Source organism: Musca domestica, unplaced genomic scaffold, assembly GCF_030504385.1.
Source record: "Musca domestica strain aabys unplaced genomic scaffold, Musca_domestica.polishedcontigs.V.1.1 3, whole genome shotgun sequence".
NCBI classification, from domain to species: domain Eukaryota; kingdom Metazoa; phylum Arthropoda; class Insecta; order Diptera; family Muscidae; genus Musca; species Musca domestica.
The window spans coordinates 1461071-1477903 of NW_026712299.1; the positions used below are offsets into that span (position 1 = coordinate 1461071).

The 16833-nt window shown below is 30.3% G+C and overlaps 1 protein-coding gene across 5 annotated transcripts in view; it reads left to right on the forward strand.

Annotated features, from left to right (window-relative positions):
* Positions 1-16833, forward strand: part of LOC101894539 (CUGBP Elav-like family member 2) — a 382563-nt gene that overhangs the window by 357992 nt on the left and 7738 nt on the right. For 3 of the 5 annotated variants that reach the window (XM_059124768.1, XM_059124769.1, XM_059124772.1), the window contains exon 7: positions 9819-10406. The exons of the other annotated variants lie outside the window; for them this stretch is intronic. In XM_059124768.1, coding sequence (XP_058980751.1) covers positions 9819-10406 — 588 coding nt within the window. The remainder of the gene's footprint in view (positions 1-9818; positions 10407-16833) is intronic. 5 annotated transcript variants of the gene reach the window in all.

Sequence of the window (16833 nt, forward strand, 5' to 3'; positions counted from 1 at the left end):
TACAAAATAACTTGCACAAGGAATGAGATTCTTAAGAAAGTGGGGAACAAGGATGGTTGGAGAAAAGAACAAACCATTGTTGTTTTTGATGCACATAAAGTTTACTGCGGGTACTTACATTTCGAAGAGGCCCTTTGTTAATTTAAGACAATGTAAAATCATAAACTGAAAATTAGCGTGGTACATGGAGGTTGAATTATTCTTAATAAGTAAAATAGTAAAAAAAAGAAAAAAAAAGTGGTAAGAGCCGACTTTATCATACCCTAAAGGCCTGCCATGCATAATTAGAATTTCGACAAAATTTAGCAGAAGTATTCCTAAATTATTTTATATATCGTGTACCGATTAACATTTTTATGAAGTTTGATGTATGGGTCTTAAATATCAAATCGAACGAAGAATATATAAGGGGGCTATAGCTATATTTGAAGCGATTTTCAGTAAATTTGATCCAGCATATCAAATATCCTAGTCTAAATTCGGACTATTTGGCAAAATTCATCTTATTTAGGCAAATATATCACTTTAAAGAAAATATTCCAAAAGGTTCCCAAAATATTACTCATTTGAAAAATTATTCTAAAATCCATCAATGGTGTTCTTTTGAGAACAATTTTAAAACCCGATTTATAAAGTAATATTTTAGAAAATTTAATAAAAATATAATTCAATAAATCTATTAGTATCCCCTTGAGAATTAAAAAAAAACCATACGATTATTCTTTGCAATATTTTAAGAAAAAATGTTCAAAAAATAAAGATCTTCTTTCAAAGGATATTTAAAAAAACATTTTCAAAAAAATTGTCTATTATTCTTTGAAAATTATTTAAAACAAGTAAAAAAGCAGTAAGTTTGGCCGGAACAAAAAAAAAAAAAAAAATAATAATAATAATAATAAAATAAGATCCCTGAAAAATTCTGTTAAAATCTTAAAAATACCAAATGCCTATACGACGACGTGGACCTTACGAACTTCACATGCGAAATTTGAAACAATCCCGGTCAATAATGTCGCTAAAAACATCAAAAACCTGAATATCGGGGGGTACGGTATATGGGAAGGTCCACGAAGACGTGGACCTACATGGCCCATTTTCTGTTTTATGCTGCAGTATCTATTACGAATTTCAAATACCAAATTTGGAACGATTCCGTTAAATAATGCCGCTAAAATCATTAAAATACCGAATATCGGGGGGTACCGTTATATGGGGGTTATATGAAGACGTTGGCCTTTCATGGCTCATTTTTTGACTTAGGATGTAGTATCCATTACGTATCCGGTGAATAATGTCGCTAAAATCATCAAAATACCGAATATCAGGAGGTACCGTTATATGGGTGCTATATGATAACTTGGACCTACATGACCCATTGAACTTAGCCTGCCTACTGGCAAAATATACATGTGTGCAAAATTTTAGCCTTCTATCTCAATTTGTTCGAAAGATAGCGTGATTACAACAGACAGACGGACAGACAGACAGACGGACATGGCTAAATCGTCTTAGAATTTTACGCTGATCAAGAATATATATATACTTTGTTAGGTCTGACATGAGTATTTCGAGGAGTTACAAACGGAATGACAAAATTAATATACCCTTCATAGTATGGTGGAGGTTATAATTATATTTAAAACCAATAAGGAAAAGTCAAAAGTCGGACGGGGCCAACTATATGATACCCTACACCACAATGTGTATTTAGTGGAACTCCCGTAACAAAAGAATTTATTTAGAGTAGATCATACCATCTATCAACAGTTGGATTGAGAGCAGTTATAGTTTGGTTTCAGAGGGAATAAATATATGGGAGACATATCCAATTCTGAATCGATTTTCACTAAATTTGATGGACGACACATTTTAATATTTTATACCAAATAACATTGCTATGGAGTGCATGGGAAGGATTATATTAATAAATATTTATCGGAGTTCCACAAAATGGAAACGTATGTCTCGAAATTCATTTGGGCTGATATAAGCCATTCTTTGAACAGTAAACCTGAAGTCGGATTAAGGATATTTATGACCTATTTTCAAATCCTAGCCGATCTTGATAAAATTTGACAAAGGTATTTCTGAACTCTTTAAGATATCTGATACCAAATATCATTGTTGTCGAATGGATATTACGAATTATATATGGAAGCTAAAGTTATATCTGAATTTTCGATTTTCTCAAAATTTGATGTACCTGCTTTTAGACTGAATTCGGTCGGATATACCAAAATTCTGGACTTGGGCAGATATTGGCTATTTGGTGCACAAATCACCCGAAATCAGTTGAAGATATATATGGGAGCTATGTTCAAATCTGAACCGATCTTGATAAATTTTGGCAGAGATATTTCTGGACTCTATCTGATATCTGGTGCCAAATATCATTGTTGTGAAGTGCTTATTACACATGTAAGGGGCATAAACACCAAATCGGATGAAACATATATATGGGAGCTATAGTTATATCTGCACGGATTTTCACTAAATTTTATGTAGTTGCTTCTAGACTGAGCTATATCTAAATCTGCTAAATCTGATTAAAACCAATTTCAATACGGTTTGTTCATGCGTCAAACAAACATTTTTTGGAAAACTTCATCTCAATCGGATAATAAATGCGACGTGCATTTTGTTCACATGCACGACTGACATGCATAAATCGGCTCAGAAAGTGATTCTATGAAGATCCTCAATTGTAACTATGGGTCTATCTCGCTTCCTTCTCCCTCTTACAAACAAATGCACAATGACGCAATACCCATACCCACTATGTGCTGTAGGGTATAAAAATCTACAAGTTGGTACTTAAAAAAAAATAAAACTTCACGATACTTTTTAAAAATTCATGTCCATTGGTCCGTTTGATCTAAAAAATTATTTTTTTTTTAAATCCAAGTTCATTGGTACGTTTGGTCTTTAAAAAATATTTCTTTTAAAAATCCAAGTTCATTGTTCGGTTTGGTCTTTAAAAAATATTTTTTAAAAATCCTCAAATGTTATAATTAAAAATATATTTTATATAAAATATATTTTTTAAATAACCTTCAAATGTTATTTCATTGAAAAATATATATTTGTAAAGATCTACGATTATATTATGATTTTATTGAAAATATATTTTTTAAAAATTCATTGAAAAATATATTTAGGAAAAAAATCCACGATTGATGATTCCTTAATTGTTTTTTTTTTCTTTTGAAGACACGATTGGTTGTCATTTGATCGCCATTGTAAAAAATATATTTTGGAATATACTTTAAAAAACTATTTCTAAAATATCCGCAACTGTTGGACCTTGAGCGAAAAAAAATCCCGGAATTGTTAGTCTTATATTTGTTTCTTTAACATTAAAAAATCCACATTTATTATTCCTTGGAAAAAATCCACAATTATTGGTCTTTTGAAAATATATTTTTTTATTAATCAAATATTGATAATTATCAGATTTTTTTTTTTGAAAATCGTGGTTGTCTTTGGAAAATAATTCTCAGCGTGGTTTTTCTTTTCCCTTTAATAAAGTATAAAAAAATCACTTCTATAACAAAAATATTCGTATAAAATTTACGGTTTACGAAAAATTTCAGCAATTCCACGACTGTGGATCCTTTAAAAATATTCTTAAAACATCCAAGTTCAGTTAGTCAAAATTTTATTATATTTATTTTAAATCCATGACAGTGTCATTGAAAAATATATTTAAAAAAATGATTGTCGGTCCTTTATTTAATTTATTTCATTTATTATTTTTTCTTATTTTTTGAAGACACGATACGGATCGCGATGTAGATTGTAAAAAAATATTTAGAATATACTTTGAAAAGAATATATGTGAAATATCCATAACTGTTTGACCTTGAAGAAATATTTAAAAAAAAACTAAAAAATATTATTTAAAAAATCCACATTTTTTTTTTGTCTTTTCACAGTTTTGAAAATCCACATTTTTTGTTCGTTTGAAAAAATATTTAAAAACAAATCATCGATGGTTGATTCATTGAAAAGAAATTGTAAAAAATCCACTTTTATTTTTCCTTTGAAAAAAAAATCAACTTTTATTGGTCTTTTGAAAATATGTTTTTTAAACCAAATATGAATGGTTCTGTGAAAAAATATTTTTTTGAAAATCTCCATTTTTTTGGATTTTGGAAAAAAATATGTTTTAAAAATTCATGATTGTTGGTCCTATGAAAGTTATTCTGAGTGTGATTTTTCTCTGTTTTTAAGGAAAATATTAAGAAAAAGCGGAGCAATGTGAGATTTTTTTTTGTTATCATGAATTGCTTAAATAAATTACAAAGTATATTTAAGTAGTCTTTTTAGGACAAGACATTCAAAATGTTATGCGGGTATGTGCGTGTGTCCTATGTTATCAAAACAAAAAAAAAAAAAAAACATGCAAGCACCGCTACTTTAGGCAATGGCATTCTCTGTCGTTTTAAAAATGCTGTGACATTTTTAAAGTGAAGTCATGAATAACTCTAAAATAATTATTTTTTAAAAAAAAAAGTTCGTCTTTACCCGATGTGGATTTAAAACTCAATTCCATTATTTAAAAAAAATACCAAACATTTGCTTTAAATAATAACAAATATTTAAAATAATTACATTATTATCCATAGCCAAAACATATATCTATTTTAAATGTCATTGTCATTTGGGGAAGCGAAACGAAAACAACAAAAAAGCGAAAGTATGCTGCCTAGATTTTTGTGGATATTTTTTATTTTGTTAGATAAATATCTGTATTGTTAGCATGTGTCCAATTAAGCGATCCGTAAAAAATATATATTCAACAAAACCACAAATCGTATTATGTTGCAATGTCAATGTGAATGTGTGATTGAGTGTTGCAGGAAAAAAAATCGAAATATGTATTTTTTCACCTATATTTCTTACCTCTCTATATATCTTTGTGTTTTTGTATTGAAACAAAAAAAAAAAATTGCATTAAAAATAATAGAAAAAATTAATTAGCTCACAAAAGTTAAATAATTTTCAGCAACCTACGATTTTAAATCATAAAAAATCTTTTTCTAACCTCCTATTGCGTTTTTTATATATAAACATCTACTGCAATTGCATACATTTTTTTTTTTGTGTGGAACGCATTTTTCTTCTAATTGTTTTAATGCTCGGCTTAAATCACAAATGCAACAATTTAAAAAAAAAATAATTAAAAAATAAAAAAAAAATAACTAAATTTGGACTAATCCTAAACTGTTTCATCTAATTTGCAGTAATAAATAATAAAATAAATTTCAAACTATTTCTTCTGCCCTCTTTTTTTCAAAATTGTCTAACAGCATTTTGCATTTATTTATTTAATTTTTTTTCTCACTTTTTTTTTTAAAGAAAGTCTAGTTTTGTTGATTTAATTTGTGTTGATTTTTCTTTAAAGAAAAAAGAGTATGCTTTTTTTAAGTTTTGTTTTTATTTTTTTAGTTTATCATTTTTTTCTTGTATGTATTTGTTGTTTTCTTTTTTTTGATTTATTTGTATTTATTTCAGTGTATGTATAGAGAATTTGCAATGCCACTTATATATATATTTTTGCTGCTACAGCTAAAATGGTAAAAGAGCTTAGGGGTTGAAAATTGGAAATAATAATAATAATAATAATAATAATAATAATAATAATAATAATAATAATAATAATAATAATAATGATAATAATAATAATAATAATAATAATAATAATAATAATAATAATAATAATAATAATAATAATAATAATAATATAATAATAATAATAATAATAATAATAATAATAATATAATAATAATAATAATAATAATATATAATAATAATAATAATTATAATAATAATAATAATAATAATAATAATATAATAATACTAATAATAATAATAATAATAATAATAATAATAATAATAATAATAATAATAATGATAACAATAACAATAATAATAATAATAATAATAATAATAATAATAATAATAATAATAATAATAATAATAATAATGATAACAATAACAATAATAATAATAATAATAATAATAATAATAATAATAATAATAATAATAATAATAATAATAATAATAATAATAATAATAATAATAATAATAATAATAATAATAATAATAATAATAATAATAATAATAATAATAATAATAATAATAATAATAATAATAATAATAATAATAATAATAATAATAATAATAATAATAATAATAATAATAATAATAATAATAATAATAATAATAATAATAATAATAATAATAATAATAATAATAATAATAATAATAATAATAATAATAATAATAATAATAATAATAATAATAATAATAATAATAATAATAATAATAATAATAATAATAATAATAATAATAATAATAATATAATAATAATAATAATAATAATAATAATAATAATAATAATAATAATAATAATAATAATAATAATAATAATAATAATAATATAATAATAATAATAATAATAATAATAATAATATAATAATAATAATAATAATAATAATAATAATAATAATAATAATAATAATAATAATAATAATAATAATAATAATAATAATAATAATAATAATAATAATAATAATAATAAATATAAAAGGTGTAACCAGTAAGAAAGAGACAAAAGTCGGGCGGGGCTGAATATATATACCCTACACCTATATGCATATTTATGGTATATGCTGTGATAGTTCTTCAAATCACAAGCTTAGAAAATTATCGACTATATGCTTCGAAAAATAATCTTAGGAAGTAGCCTCACAAAAAAATTTTCAGAAATCTACAACTATATACCAAGATTATGTGCTTGAAATTATGATCACAAAAATCCCCGTCTGTGTCCTTAAAAAAATAATCTTATAAATCCACGTCTGTAACTCAGATAGTCCTACAAAACATAATCTTGATAACACTGTGCGACAAAATTCAATTTTTCAGTTGTAGTTTTCTCCTCTTTCACACTTTTTAGGATTTTTTTTTTCCGAATTGAGATTCCCTAGAATCCGTTGATTTTAGGTATATAGTGTCTTAAGGAATATTACAGATAACAACACGAGGTTTAAGTTGGCCAATAATGTTAACCCTCAAGTGAGTCACCAAAGTGGTCTTTTTGGACCTTTTTCCAAAATACACTTGAAAATGTAATTTAAACGAGAGATTCCTTGGAATCCTTACATTTGTGGTATATAGTGTCCTTAGGAATATTACAGGAAGTTTAGTTTGGTCAATAATTTTAACCCTCAAGTGAGTCACCAAAGGGGTCCTTTTTTCCAAACATGATTGAAAACTCATTTTAAAAGGGAACGTAACAATTCAAAATATTTCACAAAATTGTTTGTCATAAAATTCTACTATAGGTACCAGAAGACTTTAAAATTTTGAATCTTATTTCAACGCCTGTAATTCAAAAATATTAAAACACAAACTTTAGGGTTAACTTTATGTGAGTTTAGGCACAATTCTACAACAAAGAAAAATTTTAGGAATTTCTGAGCTGAAAATGTCGCAATATTCCATTCGGCAAATATTGAAAAATGAGCCCTGGGTAAAGCCATTGAAATTCCAAAAAGTGCAAGAACATACACCGCAACAGAAAGAAAATAGACTCAAAAGGGCTAAAGCGTAGCTTAGACTGGCCGAAAGTTGTGAACTGCTGAATTTGGTTTTCTCCGATGAGAAAACATTCGTTGTCTAGCAGTTTGTAATCAAAAGAACTAATGATAGTGTTTACTTGCCAAAGAGGTCAGCTGACGATGTGTACCTTCGTTTGGCCACCAGAACTCAAGCGCCGGCCATGGTGATGGTGTGGGCCACCATAAGAGCCGATGGGCGCTCTACGCTCGTATTAATCGACCGTGCCATCAAAATAAATGCCGAATATTATCGCGAAAATATTCCGGAGGGTGTATTAAAGCCTTGGACACGCAAACATTTAGGCCGCAGACCTTGGACATTCCAACACCACTCAGCATGCGCCACCCAAGAATGGTTACAAAATGAGGTTCCTCACTTCATTCCCTGCGCACAATGGCCACCAAAATCTCCAGATACCAGGACTTTTGTGGCTGGAGTATTTTGGAAAGCAAGGTTGGGCAAGAGCTTCGCCTAGAATGGACCAAAATACCGCTTAGCAACATTCGGGCCGCGTGTGACGGTTTCATTGGCCATTTGAAGGCCATAATTCGTTCCAAAGTTGACCAATTCGAACAAATCTAAACTTATTCTAAAATTTGATGCTAATACCGACGTTTTTGCTTTCATTGAATAAAACTTAAAAAAATATAAAAATTATGGCATTTGACTTTTGTTGCAGTTTTTTATCGGATTCTGTATACCATAAAAAATATCAAATGGGTCATATCTGTCCACTTTTAGGAAATTCTCAAGATAGGTCCACCTTTAGGTATAGCCCTTATAAAAGATGAACCTAATTTTAATTATTTCGAGTGTCTGACACTTTCGGCCTAAGACGAAAAATTATGACACTTTCAGGCGTCAATTCGAAAAAAGTTCCAAAGAAAAAATGGATAAAAAAATTAGGAAATATTTTGGGTTTCTTTTGGTAATATTGTAGCATATATTATAATGATATGTAATAAAAATAGAGATATCTTTGTTTTAGTGACTTATAATGAAATTTGATTCAGAATATTTTTGTCTTTGACATCATCCTTCAAAAATGATGCTTTGTTGGAGATTTATGCATAAACTCTCATAAAGTGCGATTTTAAGCTTAAAGCTTTTTATTATATATGAATTCCTGGCGTTTAGGTAAGATTTAGATTTTTGACGTATTCTAGGACCTATAGTAGAATTTTATGACAAATAATTTTGTAGAATATTTTGACCAGCTATGAGCCCGTTTAAAGGTAGTTTTTGAGCATATTTTCAAAAAAGGCAAAAAAATCCTGTTTGTCGACTCACTTGAGGGTTAAGACTTATTACCGAAATAATCCCCGTATTGTTATCTGCAATATTGCTGAACACGCTATACATCTAGAATCAATGGATTCCAGGGAATTTTAATCCGAATTTTTCGAAAAAAATGTGTGATGTAAATTTTCTAAACGCCGATACACGTCTATTCTATTTAAAGCTCAACTTTTGTAATCAAATGGATTTTCCCTGTAATTATTTTTGGGGTTACACAGTGTAATTTTTTGTTAGCGGCATTTATATATGAAATATTTGTATAAGACTTCGGCTAGGTAGTCCAATATCGGTCCACATCTACTAAAATCCATCCCACAAACCCTCCAAATTTTTAAAAATCATAGTATGTGACTTTTTTTTCAATTTTCTTTTTCCGATTTTAAAAATTTGTTCTAAGGTTAATTTTTTTAAGAAAATATTTATATTCAAAAAAAAAAAAGAAAAACTTTCGACCAAGGCGTCGTCTCACGAGTACTCCAAGAATACTAAATTTCCCCACAGCTCTTCCATTTAAAAACTACAGATTTCCCGCAAAAAAACACCATCTAAGCTCTTTTGCCATTTAGCTTTCGAATCTACATTTATTACAACAAGAACAACTAGAAATTTTTTTTTTATTATGTTTTTTTATTTTCATTTATTTAATTTCAAATTTAATTTATTTAATTTGTTTTTCGTAAATGTAAATAATCCAATTGGGTGTGTGTTTTCTTCTATGTTTTTTATATTCGTTCAAATACATTTTTTGGTATGTCTATGATTGACTTGATTGTGTGGTCATGTGTACAAAAACAAATACAAATTACCTTAAATACCATCAAAACACAAAAACAAAACTCCTTAAAACCCATAAAAAACTCTATAAAAAAAAAAACTGGATAACAAATCAGGACTAAATTTCCCACCGGATCATAGTACCACAGCTGCTGCCGCCTCAATATCGGCCAATAATGCTGCCGCAGCAGCCGCCGCCGCCGCTGCAGCAGCAGCAACAGGCGCCACAGCCACCAACAACACTGGTCCTAGCAATGGATTACTGGCCTCTTCCCTATCCATGCAAAATCTGGTTGCCTTAGCCTCTATGAATCATGGTTCAGCGGCCCAGCACAATGCGGCGGCGGCGGCCTATGCCTCCCAGCAGGGTGGAAGCTATGCCAGTGTACCGACGAGCAAGGCTCTTACGGCGGCTGTTAGCCATCCCCATGGTGGTGGGGGTGGTGGTGCTGTCGGCGTTGGTTCGGGCATTCATTTGGCTACGTCGTACGCGGCCACCGGTCAACATCATTTGGCTCATCAAACGGCAACAACGCAACAACAACACCAACAACAACAGCATCAATTGCAACAACAACAACACTATGCCTCATTGCATGCCCATCATCCGCATGCAACCATGGCTGCCATGGCAAGTGCAGCATCTCCAGCTGCAGCATATGCTGCCCATTTTGCTGCCGGTAATCCTGCAGGAACAACACTGTGTAAGTATTGCCTTGATTTCTCTTTATTCTCTGTTTTTATCTAATTTTTTTTTCTAAACGTATATGGCAATTGCTATCCTCCCACATCCTTGCTACCCACCCTTTATTGATTTCAATTTACTAAATGACTTTCTTGAAGTTTGAAACATGTAATTATTTTTATGTATGTATGCGTGTGTGTGTTGTCTTTCACCGTTAATATGTTGTTGTTGCTGTTTTTGGTTTAGATTTAATGTAATTAGTTTTTATACTCTGCATCCCTTGCATGGCGGACTCGCATTTTAATATCTAATTAATTACAAAAAAAAAAAAAAAAACATTTAACTCAGTAACCAATCCTTAATGTCCCTACTTGCTTTTAACCCGATTCTAATTAATGGAAAATAATATCGAAGCTTCTCAGGAGCATAAGCGAAAAAAAAAAATAAATAAATAACAAGGAGAAAAATATAAAACATATAAAAACAGAAAATGGAATAGACTATTAAAAGCTTTTTCGACCACAGGAAATTTTTTGAAAACTCGAGTAATGATGTTTAATGTTTATAGGAGAGCTTTTAAATTTTTTTTTTTGAAGAGAGACTCTGTTCAGATATGTCTTTGGCCGAGAGAAAAGCTTTAAAACTTGTATTTTCATTATATAAAATTCAAATATTTTTTCCATAAGGAAATTCTCAAATGTATATTTGTTCACCTTAGAGCTTTAAAAGCTGTTTCCACCAAATGAAACCTTTAAAAGCTTTTTTAGATTTCCTGTTCATAACATACAATTTAAAGGATTTTGTCCATAGGAAAGCTCTTAAATCCATACTTGTTCACCTAAGAGCTATAAAAGCTTTTTCAGGCAAATGAAACTTTTAAAAGCTCGATTATAGATCATTTAATATATTTTTAAAGGCATTATATTCAGAGAAAATATTTAATTGACCTTCTGTTTTGAGAGGCTTTCGGCTAATAGAAGAGTTGTAAAAGCTTTTCTGTTATTAACTTTTATCTATAGGGAAGCTCCTAAAGATATTTTGTTCATAGAACAACGAAAAAAGCTCTTTTGCTCATATAAGAGCTTCAACATTATTCAGTATATTGAAAAAGCTCTGAAATGTTTTCTATCTACAGAAAAACGTTGAGAGATCTTCTATCCACAAAAGTACTTTAGAAAGTCTTCTTTCTATAGATGAGTTGTAGAAGGTCTTTAGAAGGTCATCTGTTCAAAAAATGTCTTTAAAAAGGATTCTGTTCAGAAAATTGCTTTAAAGCTTATCTATACATAAAAGAGATTTAAAACGTAGTCTGCCGATAGAAGAGCTTTAAATGTCTCTTCATAAAATTCCTTTAAAAAGTCTTCTGTTTCTGGAAGAACAATTTTGGAACAATTGAAAATCTCGAAAAGGTCTTATATTCCTACTGAATCTGTTGCAGGTCTTCTGTCCATGGGTTTCTTCCAAGGAAGAGTTTTAAAAAAACTTCTTCCATAGAAGAGCTTTGAAAGGTATTCTTCCATCGAATAGCTTTAAATGACTTTAAAAGGCTTTAACCCTATTTTACCGATAGAAAAGCTTTAAAATTATTTCTCTTCATAAAATTTCGCTTTTCTGTATATTGAAAAGCTCGATAAGATATTATCCCTATCCAAGCTTTAACAGGTCTTCTGCTCCTAGAAGAATTTTAAAAGGCTTCTTCCATAAAAGGAATTTAAAAGCTCTTATCTTCATATATGATCACCAAAAGGTAATCTTCCATAGAAGAGCTTTAACTTTTGTCAATAATGTGCCTTGAAAAGATTTTCTGACCACTTTAAAAGTGTTCTGCCGACAGAAGAGCTTTAAAACTTGTTCTCTTCATACAATTTATTTGAAAGGTCTTCTGTATATAGAAGAGCTTTAAGAGCTATTCTGTCAATTACAAAGCTTGACGTGTCTTCTGTTCAAAGAAAAGCTTAAATATGTCTTCTTTCTAGATAAGGTATTTAAAATGTTTTCTTCCATAGAAGAGCTTTAACTTTTGTCCATTAACATTAAAAAGCTCTTCTGACGGCAGTTGATATTGAAAATCTTGACTTTTAAAGCTCCCATGTTGATATGAAAAGTCTTCTGTCCATTAAATAAATATAGAAAAGCTTTAAAAGCTTTGTCAATTGAAAAGTTCTCAAGATGTTCACAGAAATGCTCAAACTGGTCTTCACATAATGTCTATAAAGCTTTTTTGACCGCAGTACATTTTGAGAATCTTGACTTTTAAAGCTCTTCTATTCATATGAGATCTCCAAATGTTTTCTGTCCATTGAAAACTTTTGAGAGCTCTGTTCATAGCAGATTCTTTTTAAGATCTAAGGACAGAAAGCCTATTACATCTGTGGATATAATATATTTTTATGACATGTAAACTTTAGACCTCTAGAAGCTTTTGTATAAACAGAAGAACTTGCAAAGCCTTTCAATGGACAGAATATGGGGCTTTTTAGGGTAGCCTTAGACGGTTAACTGTCAATGGAAAATCTTTATTTAAAAAAAAAATCTGAAATGGTCTTCTATTACTAGAAGACATTTAATTCTTCTTTCCACATAAATATTTTTAAAAGTCTTCTGTGCATAGAAAATATATTTTTCCCGACTAGATTTCCTTCCATGGAATTCCTCCAAAGGTCTTCTATTCCGAGAGGATCTTGACAACTTCTGCTTATAGCAGTTTTTTTAGAGATCTGTTATAGAAGTTAATTAGTACAGAAAAGACACAGAGAATCTTTAGAAGCTCTGCTCTAGAGAGGACATATAAAAGCTCTTCTATCTAAATTATACTCTAAAAAGCCCTTCTGGCCATGGAATGCTTTTAAAAGCTATTATACAATAGAGGACCGTGGAAAGCTCTTCTGTCCACAGAAGAAATTTTAAGACAAATTCTGTTCAATAAAAAAACTGTTTAAGGGCTTTCAGTTTTTAGAACTTCTAAAATATAAAAATACCGAAAAATACATTTAAGATCTCTAAGAAGATCTTTCAAATACCTTCTGTCTGTGCTTTAACGTCGTTCATATTTTCATAAAAAACACTTTAAAAGCTCCTCTGCACATAGAAAATCTTTTATCTTCATGGAATATAATTTAGCAATCTTCTGTTCACAACAGACCTCTTAAAGATCTTCGACTTTTAAAATCCTTTTTCTTCATAAAATATATATTAAAGCTCTTCTGTTCATAGAAGACTTTTAAATATTTTTTGACAGAAGGTATATAAACCTCTTTTGTATATATAATTCTTCCGAAGCTTTTCTGTCCATAGCAGATGTTTGGAAAATCTTCCCCTATCTGCAAGTCTTTAAAACGCTCTTTCGTCAATTAGGGACATTTAAAAACATTCTGTCAATTGAAGAATTTTGAGTAGAAAATAAAAAGCTTTTCTGCTTATAAAAGGTATATAAAGCTCCTTTGTCTATATAACTCTTCCGAAGCTTTTCTGTCCATAAAAGACGTTTGAAATATCTTCCCCCGTCTGCAAGTATTTAAAAAGTTATGTTGTCAATAAAAGACCTTTAAAATACGTTCTGTCAATGGAAGAACTTTGAGCAGACAATACAAAACTCATATTTTCATAAAAATACCATTAAAAGCTCTTTTGCCCATAAAACACCTTTAAATGTTAATAATTTCAGTAGGGGACTTCTAAGAGCTATTTTGTTTATAGAAGCTCTTCGGTCCATAGAAGACATTTAAAATATCTTCCCTTCAATATAAGCTATTTTGTCCATAGAGGACTTTTAAAAGTTCACCCTCCAATAGAAGAACTTTAAATTCATTTATTTCTATAGAAGACCTCTAAAAGCTTTTGCGTCTTTAGAAGACCTTTAAAAGTTTTTTTTTTTATTGAAAAACTTTAAAAATGCCCTTCTATCCACAGAAGCACACAACTTTTACCGTCTGTCAACGTTTATTTTTTGTTGTCAATTCCTCCATCAACAATGAAAATATTTTCATACCTTGATTTCCAATTAATTTCTTTTTTGGCGGAACGCTATGAAAAAGAATTTAATATTTTCTCACTGGCCATAAACCATTTTCACACAAAACAACAAAAAAGAAAAAATTAAATTTAAAAACAACAACTACTACCGCTTTTGTCACACGACATCAGCGACTGCACCTCGAAACAAATGCACGACGGCGGCTTTTGTTCGTGCCCAACCAAAAAGTGATATTTTCAAAGAACAGGAAGCCAGGACAACATATTCAAATGGAAATTGTTTTCCCTGAAACGCGGAGGACAACATCCATGAAGAGTTCTCAAAAAATATCCATTGAATGGAATGCAATAAATGGAAATTCTGAAAACGAACGGAGTTAGACAACAAAAAAAAGGAGGCATCTAAAAATCAAGTAAAATCAACAAAGGACAATATGCGACAAAATATTCAAACGTTGGTTTGTGTATCTAACGGTATTGGGTAAAAATCATAAAGAAATTAAAAAAGGATTTTGGCCGAGACTAACCTAGCGATACCGTACAGCTGAAGCGGTGGATGGGATTCGTTTTTACACCTTACTATGGAGGGTATATTAACTTTGTTGTCAGACCCAACAAAGTGTATATATTCTTGATCAGCGTAAAATTCTAAGTCGATTTAGTGATGTCTGTCCGCCTGTCTGTGGTAGTCACGCTATCTTTCGAACGAATTGAGATAGAAGGCTAAAATTTTGCATACATGTTTGTGTTTCCAGTAGGCAGGTTAAGTTCGTAAATGGACCATATAGGTCCACGTTTTCATATAGCCCCATATAACGGTACCTCCGGATATTCGGTATTTTGATGATTTTAGCGACATTATTTACCGGAGTTGTTTCAAATCTGGAATTTAAAGTTCGTAGTACTACAGCCTATGACAGAAAATTGTCTGTGCAGGTTCACGTTTTCATATAGCCCCCATATAACGGTACATTCCGATATTCGGTATTTTGATGATTTTAGCGACATTATTTACCGGAATTGTTTCAAATCTAGTACTTGAAGTTCGCAGTGAATACTACAGCCCATAACAGAAAATTGTCTGTGCAGGTCCACGTTTTCATATAGCCCCCATATAACGGTACCTTCCGATATTCGGTATTTTGATGATTTTAGCGACATTATTCACCGGAATTGTTTCAAATGTGGTATTTAAAGTTCGTAGTAGATACTATTGCCTGTGACAGAAAATTGTCTGTGCAGGTCCACGTCTTCGTATAGGCCCCACATATCAGTACCTCCCAATATTCGGTATTTTGACGATATTAGGTAAAATACTCACCGAAATTGTTTGAGATTACATATTTGAAGTTCGTAATGGATGCTACAGCTTGTGACAGAAAATTGTCCATGCAGGTCCAGGTCTTCGTAGAGCACCCATATAACGGTACCTCTCGATATTCGGTATTTTGATGATTTTATCCATATTATTCACCGTTTATTTCAAGTTTCGAATTTTTATATGATTATGGCTTATGGCAAACAATGCCTATGTAGGTCCAAGTCGTATTGACACCAATATAACGGCTATATTCGGTATTTTTAAGATTTTAACAGAATTTTTAACGGATTTTATGTTTTGAAAATTTCCAAATTTGTTCCAAATGGTGGAGGGTATTCAAAGTTCGGCCCGGCCGAACTTACTGCTTTTAAACTTGTTTATTAGTAGAGCATTTCCGAAGCTCTAGCTTTGGTGAACTATTTGTGGCTCTGTGCTCGATATTTATTTAATGCCTGCTGTAGTGTATACCTTATCGAAGTTATTCAATTTGACAAAATGGCCATAACGGAACAATAGAACTATATGCTGGCAAACATTTTTTTTCGTTCGTTTGTTATTTGTTTAATTTTCAAATAACAACAATGGATGCAGTAACGCCATCGACAGTAACCGTATCCGGTGATAATGGTAGGAAAAAAAACGAATGGCGTTGTTACAAAAAATATGTGTATAAAAGGAGCTATTGCAACAAATTCCTGAAAATGAAAAACAATCAATATTCAGAAGGGGGTTTGGCTTCTTTATATTCACACAGAGAGGAGGGAGGGATGTCCTTATTGGCTAAGGGGAAGCAAAATTTGTCAATGAAATTAACTGCTTAGAAGTCCATTGCTTTTTGAAGACTTTAAAGGGAGATAAGCTATTTTCAGGTCCAGAGTAGGAATTTTTGTAGTCCAGACTCTGCCTGCTATGCTTGTCCTACCAGTATTCAAGATTTTCATTACATGTCCTTATTGGCTAAGGAGAAGCAAAATTTGCCAATGAAGTTAACTGCTTGGAGGTTCTTTGCTTTTTGAAGAATTTAAAGGGAGATAAGCTATTTTCAGGTCCAGAGTAGGGATTTTTGTAGTCAAAAGAGGTCCAGACTCTGCCTGCTATGCTAGTCCTAGAAGTATTCACGATTTTCATTACATGCCCTTATTGGCTAAGGGGA